The following is a 9,531-nucleotide window of genomic DNA, read 5'->3' as shown; positions in this document are numbered from 1 at the left end:
ATTTGACAGCAGGATTCGAACCGCTACCTCTTGTTTGTTAGCTGTAGAGGCTAATGGTTGGGTTAGGGAACCCATAAATGGTCATTTCGTAATTATGGACTCGATGGCTTAGTGTTTTAGTGTCTCCAGCTTCATCACAAATGCTATCGGTTCGAATCCCACCGTTGGGTGACGCACACAAGTTCAAAAAGGGTTAAAGAGTTGAGTCACCTTTTAAATGAATATGTTAATCATATAAGGGCAGGGTTCGAACCCTGTACAATTGAAGTTTGATGCTCAACAACAATGGTAATTGTCTAGGTATCGTATCTGGAGGTCGTTCGAGTTGGGGGCTGTTAGGCAGGGTTCGAAGCCTGACCTTCTAAGATTAACATGTTCAATCAAAGATTATTCAACTCTTTGACCCACATGAACTTGGCACTCTCGGACGCGCGCCATTCTCCTTCCTCACGTACGATGTGCCGGAGTCCAGCCAAACTCAGGAGCCTATCCATTGAGCATTAACAAGTGTTGACTTCCCCAATTAGTGTTGTCAGAAGTTAGTAATTAGACCTAGTTAATTGCCTTGTATAATAGCCGCCCCCCCCCGTCTCTCTCTCTCTCTCTCTCTCTCTCTCTCTCTCTCTCTCTCTCTCTCTCTCTCTCTCTCTCTCATTTCCTCGAAGTGTGATTAGACCTTTGCAAGGAATGGATACCAAAGGATGGTGTATGGGCCCAAAGGAATGAACCCCCTTATAGATAGGGGGCCCAAAGGAATGAACCCCCTGATAGCTAGGGGGCCCAAAGGAATGAACCCTCTGATAGCTAGGGGGCCCAAAGGAATGAACCCCCTGATAGATAGGGGGCCCAAAGGAATGAACCCCCTGATAGATAGGGGGCCCAAAGGAATGAACCCCCTGATAGATAGGGGGCCCAAAGGAATGAACCCCCTGATAAATAGGGGGCCCAAAGGAATGAACCCCCTGATAGATAGGGGCCCCAAGGGAATGAACCCCCTGATAGATAGGGGGCCCAAAGGAATGAACCCCCTGATAGATAGGGGCCCCAAGGGAATGAACCCCCTGATAGATAGGGGGGACAAAGGAATGAACCCCCTGATAGATAGGGGGCCCAAAGGAATGAACCCCCTGATAGATAGGGGGCCCAAAGGAATGAACCCCCTGATAGATAGGGGGCCCAAAGGAATGAACCCCCTGATAGATAGGGGGCCCAAAGGAATGAACCCCCTGATAGATAGGGGGCCCAAAGGAATGAACCCCCTGATAGCTAGGGGGCCCAAAGGAATGAACCCCCTGATAGATAGGGGGCCCAAAGGAATGAACCCCTCTGATAGATAGGGGGCCCAAAGGAATGAACCCCCTGATAGATAGGGGGCCCAAAGGAATGAACCCCCTGATAGATAGGGGGCCCAAAGGAATGAACCCCCTAATAGATAGGGGGCCCAAAAGAATGAACCCCCTGATAGATAGGGGGCCCAAAGGAATGAACCCCCTGATAGATAGGGGGCCCAAAGGAATGAACCCCCTGATAGATAGGGGGCCCAAAGGAATGAACCCCTCTGATAGATAAGGGGACGTGTGGGTCCAAAGGAATGAACCCCCGATAGATAAATAAACAAAGACTTAAGAGTGGCGCAAGGGGGGGGGGAAAAAGAGAAGAAAATCCCCAGAGAATATTGGCTCAGGTTCGAATCCCTTGGGGGTAGGGAGGGGAGGGGAAATGGGTAAAAGGGAAAGGGGGGGGAAAAATAGTCCCCTTCCTCTCTCACAGAGAGGGGAAAGAGGTTTGCTCGAACGGGGGGGGAAAAAATATATGTGGACCGGACGTTTTAAAAAAAGTCTTACAGGAGAGTTTTAAAAAGATGATATTTGGAACTTGTTTACATTGTCTCATTGGGGTGGTAGGGGTGGGTTGGGTTGGTTGGAGGTCCTATTGACCGCACACACACACACACTACCAAGCGCCTCTGGCTGACCCGTATCGCTTTCAGGTAGGGTTTAAAAAAAAGATTACATGTAATAAGATTATTACAAATTATCAAAGACTCTTTTTTCTCTTTTCCGAAGTGCAGTCAGTAAAAATAATTTCGTGGTTATGTGAATTATTAATACTTTTTCCAAATTTCTTTATTTCTTATCTACATGTCTGCGTTAAATTAAGAACTTTTCCTCATCTTTCTATTTATATATTTATATATTTGTATATAAATAAATTTGTATATATATATATATATATATATATATATATATATATATATATATATATATATATAGTTTATAACGAAAGGGTAAAGCCATTGAAAGGTTAACTTCGTTGTGGAATGGAGTTTTCAGTTATCTCATCCAATCAGCGTACAGCCTAGGGCCTCACGGACGGCAATAGATATTTTGCCAGAGTCGGCAAAATAAGAGAGAGAGAGAGAGAGAGAGAGAGAGAGAGAGAGAGAGAGAGAGAGAGAGAGAGAGAGAGAGAGAGAGAGAAATTGGCCATCATCCCATACTGTACGTAAGTCTCTTTCTGATTGGTCGGCTCAAATGACGTCGCTTAAGTGTAGGTATGTGATTGGCTGATCACCATTATGTCATTTCACGTGACGTCACCATCCTGCAGAGATGCCATTGGCTGAGGTACGAAAGTCTCTCTGTTGATTGATCGGCTCAAATGACGCCACTAAAAAAATGTAGCTATGTGATTGGTAGACCACCGTAACGTCATCACGCTTGACGTCACAGACATGCTGCGATGCCATTGGCTGATGTACGAAAATCTCCCGGTGATTAGTCGGCTTAAACGACGTCACTTCAGTGTACCTATGTGATTGGTAGACCACCACGACGTCATCACACTTGGACGTCACGGAAATGCAACGATGCCATTGGCTGATGCACGACACATCTATCGTTACGTCAGTCCTTACGATTATTTGCTCCCCCCCCCCCCCCACTCATTACTCGCTATGCTAATCCTAATGACACTTAAAGACCCGAGAGCTGTATAGAGGGTAATTAACCTTGTTTAATTACAAACTTCCAAGAGCCACCTTAACGACTGGAGTGTCCTTGATGCTGAATTAATAGACTTGGAAGTTGAGGGGCGGATTCTAGATTATCGTACGTATGGCAGGGAGGGATTATCGTACGTATGGGAGAGGGAGAGATTATCGTACGTATGGCAGGGAGAGATTATCGCACGTATGGCAGGGAGAGTTTATCGTACGTATGGCAGAGAGATTATCGTACGTATGGCAGGGAGAGTTTATCGTACGTATGGCAGGGAGAGATTACCGTACGTATGGCATTGAGAGATTATCGTACGTATGGCAGGGAAAGATTATCGTACGTATGGCAGGGAGAGATTATCGCACGTATGGCAGGGAGAGATTATCGCACGTATGGCAGGGAGAGATTATCGTACGTATGGCAGGGAAAGATTATCGTACGTATGGCATTGAGAGTTTATCGTACGTATGGCAGGGAAATATTATCGTACGTATGGCAGGGAGAGTTTATCGTACGTATGGCAGGGAGAGATTATCGCACGTATGGCAGGGAGAGATTATCGTACGTATGGCAGGGAAAGATTATCGTACGTATGGCAAGGAGAGTTTATCGTACGTATGGCAGGGAGAGATTATCGTACGTATGGCAGGGAGAGTTTATCGTACGTATGGCAGGGAGAGTTTATCGTACGTATGGCAGGGGAGAGATTATCGTACCACAGGCAGAAAGTTGTCGTACCGGAGAAATTTAGACACATATCGAAATGTTATGAATAATGACATGGTTTGTTATATCTTAGATGTTCTTCAAGCCTGTGTTCTCTGTTCTTTTCCCCCGACAGACGGAGTAGTTCAGTGTTATGGCTTCTGTTCATCCCCACCGTGGATGTTCTTCAAGTATTGTTCTCTGTTCTCCCCACACAGACGGAGCAGTTCACCGTGTTATAGCTCCTGTTCATCACCATCCCAATGTTCTTCAAGTGTTGTTCTCTGTTCTCCCCCACACAGACGGAGCAGTTCACCATGTTATAGCTTCTGTTCACCACCATCCCAATGTTCTTCAAGTGTTGTTCTCTGTTCTCCCCCACACAGACGGAGCAGTTCACCGTGTTATAGCTCCTGTTCATCACCATCCTAGATGTTCTTCAAGTGTTGTTCTCTGTTCTCCCCCACACAGACGGAGCAGTTCACCGTGTTATGCCTCCTGTTCATCACCATCCTAGATGTTCTTCAAGTGTTGTTCTCTGTTCTCCCCACACAGACGGAGCAGTTCACCGTGTTATGCCTCCTGTTCATCACCATCCTAGATGTTCTTCAAGTGTTGTTCTCTGTTCTCCCCACACAGACGGAGCAGTTCACCGTGTTATGCCTCCTGTTCATCACCATCCTAGATGTTCTTCAAGTGTTGTTCTCTGTTCTCCCCCACACAGACGGAGCAGTTCACCGTGTTATAGCTCCTGTTCATCACCATCCCAATGTTCTTCAAGTGTTGTTCTCTGTTCTCCCCCACACAGACGGAGCAGTTCACCGTGTTATGGTTGCTGTTCATCTCCATTGTAGTGGGCAACATTGCTGTCATCACAGCTCTGCTTCTTTCCAAGACCAGGAAATCCCGCACCAACTTCTTCATCATGCATCTGGCAGTCGCAGGTCAGTACATACTTGATGCCTTCATCCATTCCCGTCGCCACCACCCCGCCACACATCTGGCAGTCGCAGGTCAGTACATACTTGCTGCCTTCATCCATTCCCGTCGCCACCACCCCGCCACACATCTGGCAGTCGTAGGTCAGTACATACTTGCTGCCTTCATCCATTCCCGTCGCCACCACCCCGCCACACATCTGGCAGTCGCAGGTCAGTACATGATTCATACTGGCTGCCTTCATCCATTCCCGTCGCCACCACCCCGCCACACATCTGGCAGTTGCAGGTCAGTACATACTTGCTGCCTTCATCCATTCCCGTCGCCACCACCCCGCCACGCATCTGGCAGTCGCAGGTCAATACATACTTGCTGCCTTCATCCATTCCCGTCGCCACCACCCCGCCACACCATGAAATGGCACCACCACCCCTCTCTCCGCCACCCCCCAGCGCCTTCGTACGTCTTGGCGTGTTGACGTACCTTGGCTTGTCGTATACCAGACGACTTTACGACCCCCCTATCATCCCGGGACCCTTTAACTAAGGGTAACTGTAACAGTCAAAGGCTAAGGTATAGTAGACAAGGGGTCGTACCGTCGTCGTGGTCAAGGAGTCGTACCGTCGTCGTGCTCAAGGGGTCGTACCGTCGTCGTGCTCAAGGGTCGTACCGTCGTGTTCAAGGGGTCGTACCGTCGTGTTCAAGGGTCGTACCGTCGTCGTGCTCAAGGGGTCGTATCGTCGTCGTGCTCAAGGGGTCGTACCGTCGTCGTGCTCAAGGGATCGTACCGCCGTCGTGTTCAAGGATCGTACCGTCGTGTTCAGGGGTCGTACCGTCGTGGTCAAGGGTCGTATCGTCGTGCTCAAGGGGTCGTACCGTCGTCGTGCTCAAGGGGTCGTACCGTCGTGGTCAAGGATCGTACCGTCGTGCTCAAGGGTCGTACCGTCGTGCTCAAGGATCGTACCGTCGTGCTCAAGGGTCGTACCGTCGTACGTCAGTATCAACAAGTGGAGAATGAGTCTTGAGATGCGACGCGAGGTTGTAATGCTGTTCCATGGGTGTCGAACTGCGACTAGGGGACGAGGGATCACAGATGGTGGCGATACAGTGAGCCAGGATGCCCGACTAGGAGGCGAGCGCAAACGTGTGTGGGGGGAAGGGAACCTCGCAAGATGATGAGGATTGGAAGGTAGACAACACACAAGGAGACGCATTCAAGATTCTTAAGGATATGAGTTTGGAAAAAAGGGGGTCAGACAGCTTTGGAGATGGGAAATGATGAGTACGAAGATGCTAATTTGGAAGTCCAGGATCAGGCATGCAAATGTATTGACAGAATGTACCAATGAATGTGTCTGAAATTGATATATTTTGAGTTTAAAGCGATATAGACGAGCAAGCACAGGCGCTAGCGCTTTGATATAGACGAGCAAGCACAGGCGTTAGCGCTTTGATATAGACGATCAAGCACAGGCGTTAGCGCTTTCTGGTCTTTACGAAAAGAGATTACTGGGCATGACTCAGGGAAGCAAGAAGAGGACCAGGGAGTGAGGGAAAATTGGAGTCGTCCAAGATGGAGTTTCTGGAGAAAAAAAAATTAAGGAGGGAAAAAAGAGTTGGTGTGTCAGTGTGAGACAGTTATAACATCTCCGGAATGCGAAAACTAAGAGGAAACTTTTGGGGAAATACTTTTGTCCAAAGAATAAAAAAAAAAAAGCGTCGTCACAATTTCTTCAATAAAGTAGGGGTTCGATTCCTACACGAAGCTGATGTGCCAAATCTCCCCCCCACCATCCATCCCCCATCCCTCCCTTTTTCCCCCCGAACGTCTCTGGGGCAAGAATGGTCGAACAATGATGGACTCCAGTGATTAAATAGTCGTAGAGAAATAAGGAAGGATTATCAATGCCTCTGTTCCTCCTACAATACCCGATGGCCATCAGGGCCAACAAAGAAACTTTGAAACGTTGTTTGAGGAAGAGGTGGGTGCAATTTCGCCGACAAGAGGAGGGGGGGGGGGAGGAAGGGGGGGCCCACAAAGGCATTTTTCGAGAGTTAAGTCAAGTCGACGATATTAAAACGCCGATATTGGCGTTTAAAGTCGGGTGCTGGTTTGGAGGAAGGAGAGGAAGGAAGTGAAGAGTCCATGAGCTAGATCATATACCAGACTTTGGTCAGAAGGGGAAGGGGAACGTATACGTAAATATCCGAAATCAGTTCATCGAATGATATCAATAAAAGATGAAAATGGAAATCATAATGATGAACAGCTGGGTTGACTGTGAGCCAGATGCCTGATGTAGGATTCGAACCCTGACCTGTGAGACTTGTGGGTGGTGAAGATGACCACTATCCATCATATGTGACTATGTGCTTATGCATGTACATATATATATATATATATATATATATATATATATATATATATATATATATATATATATATATATATATATATATATCTTATTGATATGTGTATATTTATGTGGTGTGTGTGTGTGTGTGTGTGTGTGTGTGTGTGTGTGTGTGTGTGTGTGTGTGCCTTTTATATGTATAAACACCACTGTGTACATATGTATATGTATGGGTTTGTCTTAAACGATATAATTTTGTGATATTTGGTATATGTGGAGTATATGTGGGATGTGGGTATATACTTTTTAAGGTAAATAGATTACATATCTATTGAAAGTATGGAAGCACCACTGGATCAGTTCACAGTGGCGGCAGCAAAGGAAACATTGCGAATGCATGAGTGTCCCCTCCACCACTGTGTATACCACGTCACCACCACTGGAGAAATCCAGTTTGGTCTGTCAGCAGTGGGATTTTTGAATTACTGTGTTTGTTCCCCCTCTACCACTGTGTATACCACGTCAGCACCACTGGAGAAATCCACTTTAGTGTGGTGTCAGTAGTGGATTTCTGACTGACTGGGTATATATTCTCTCTACCACTGTGTATACCACGTCAGCACCACTGGAGTGATCCACTTCTGTTGTGTTAGCAGTGGGATTCTTGAATGACTGTGTCTGTCTTCTCTCTACCACTGTGTATACCGCGTGAGCACCACTGGAGTTAGTGGTGTCAGCAGTGTGTGACCGTCCTTATCTTGGCTGTACCACTGGAGTTAGTGGTGTCAGCAGTGTGTGACCGTCCTTATCTTGGCTGTACCACTGGAGTTAGTGGTGTCAGCAGTGGGAGTGTGACAGGTTCTTATCTTGCCTGTACCACTGGAGTTAGTGGTGTCAGCAGTGGGAGTATGACAGGTCCTTATCTTGGCTGTACCACTGGAGTTAGTGGTGTCAGCAGTGGGAGAGTGACCGTGTTTATCTTGGCTGTACCACTGGAGTTAGTGGTGTCAGCAGTGGGAGAGTGACCGTGTTTATCTTGCCATGTACCACTGGAGTTAGTGGTGTCAGCAGTGGGAGTGTGACCGTGTTTATCTTGGCTGTACCACTGGAGTTAGTGGTGTCAGCAGTGGGAGTGTGACCGTGTTTATCTTGGCTGTACCACTGGAGTTAGTGGTGTCAGCAGTGGGAGAGTGACCGTGTTTATCTTGCCATGTACCACTGGAGTTAGTGGTGTCAGCAGTGGGAGTGTGACCGTGTTTATCTTGCCATGTACCACTGGAGTTAGTGGTGTCAGCAGTGGGAGAGTGACCGTGTTTATCTTGCCATGTACCACTGGAGTTAGTGGTGTCAGCAGTGGGAGAGTGACCGTGTTTAAATTGCCATGTACCACTGGAGTTAGTGGTGTCAGCAGTGGGAGTGTGACCGTGTTTATCTTGGCTGTACCACTGGAGTTAGTGGTGTCAGCAGTGGGAGAGTGACCGTGTTTATCTTGCCATGTACCACTGGAGTTAGTGGTGTCAGCAGTGGGAGAGTGACCGTGTTTATCTTGCCATGTACCACTGGAGTTAGTGGTGTCAGCAGTGGGAGAGTGACCGTGTTTATCTTGGCTGTACCACTGGAGTTAGTGGTGTCAGCAGTGGGAGAGTGACCGTGTTTATCTTGCCATGTACCACTGGAGTTAGTGGTGTCAGCAGTGGGAGTGTGACCGTGTTTATCTTGCCATGTACCACTGGAGTTAGTGGTGTCAGCAGTGGGAGAGTGACCGTGTTTATCTTGCCATGTACCACTGGAGTTAGTGGTGTCAGCAGTGGGAGTGTGACCGTGTTTATCTTGGCTGTACCACTGGAGTTAGTGGTGTCAGCAGTGGGAGAGTGACCGTGTTTATCTTGCCATGTACCACTGGAGTTAGTGGTGTCAGCAGTGGGAGAGTGACCGTGTTTATCTTGCCATGTACCACTGGAGTTAGTGGTGTCAGCAGTGGGAGTGTGACCGTGTTTATCTTGGCTGTACCACTGGAGTTAGTGGTGTCAGCAGTGGGAGTGTGACCGTGTTTATCTTGCCATGTACCACTGGAGTTAGTGGTGTCAGCAGTGGGAGAGTGACCGTGTTTATCTTGCCATGTTACAGATTTGTCAGTGGGCGTCATCAGTGTGTTGACAGACATAGTGTGGAAGAGCACAGTGTCTTGGTACGCAGGCAACGTCGGCTGCAAGATAATACGCTTCGCTCAGGTCTGTGCCACACTCACACACACACCACCTCTGTGCCACACACACACACACCACCCCCTCTGTGCCACACTCACACACACACATACCACCTCTGTGCCACACTCACACACACACACCACCCCCTCTGTGCCACACACACACACACCACCCCCTCTGTGCCACACTCACACACACACATACCACCTCTGTGCCACACTCACACACACACACCACCCCCTCTGTGCCACACTCACACACACACCACCTCTGTGCCACACACACACACACACACACACACACACACACACACACACACACACCACC

The 9,531-nt window shown here is 48.1% G+C and overlaps 1 protein-coding gene across 1 annotated transcript in view; it reads left to right on the top strand.

Annotated features, from left to right (window-relative positions):
* LOC139748813 (cardioacceleratory peptide receptor-like) overlaps positions 1 to 9,531 on the top strand; it is a 114,000-nt gene that overhangs the window by 57,269 nt on the left and 47,200 nt on the right. Inside the window, exons 3-4 of the mRNA XM_071662243.1 lie at positions 4,513 to 4,648; positions 9,125 to 9,228. Of these exons, the coding sequence (XP_071518344.1) occupies positions 4,513 to 4,648; positions 9,125 to 9,228 (240 nt within the window). The remainder of the gene's footprint in view (positions 1 to 4,512; positions 4,649 to 9,124; positions 9,229 to 9,531) is intronic.

Source organism: Panulirus ornatus, chromosome 5 (genome assembly GCF_036320965.1).
Source record: "Panulirus ornatus isolate Po-2019 chromosome 5, ASM3632096v1, whole genome shotgun sequence".
Taxonomy (NCBI): domain Eukaryota; kingdom Metazoa; phylum Arthropoda; class Malacostraca; order Decapoda; family Palinuridae; genus Panulirus; species Panulirus ornatus.
Note: the sequence above shows the minus strand (reverse complement) of the source record. Positions and strands in the feature narration are given on the sequence as shown.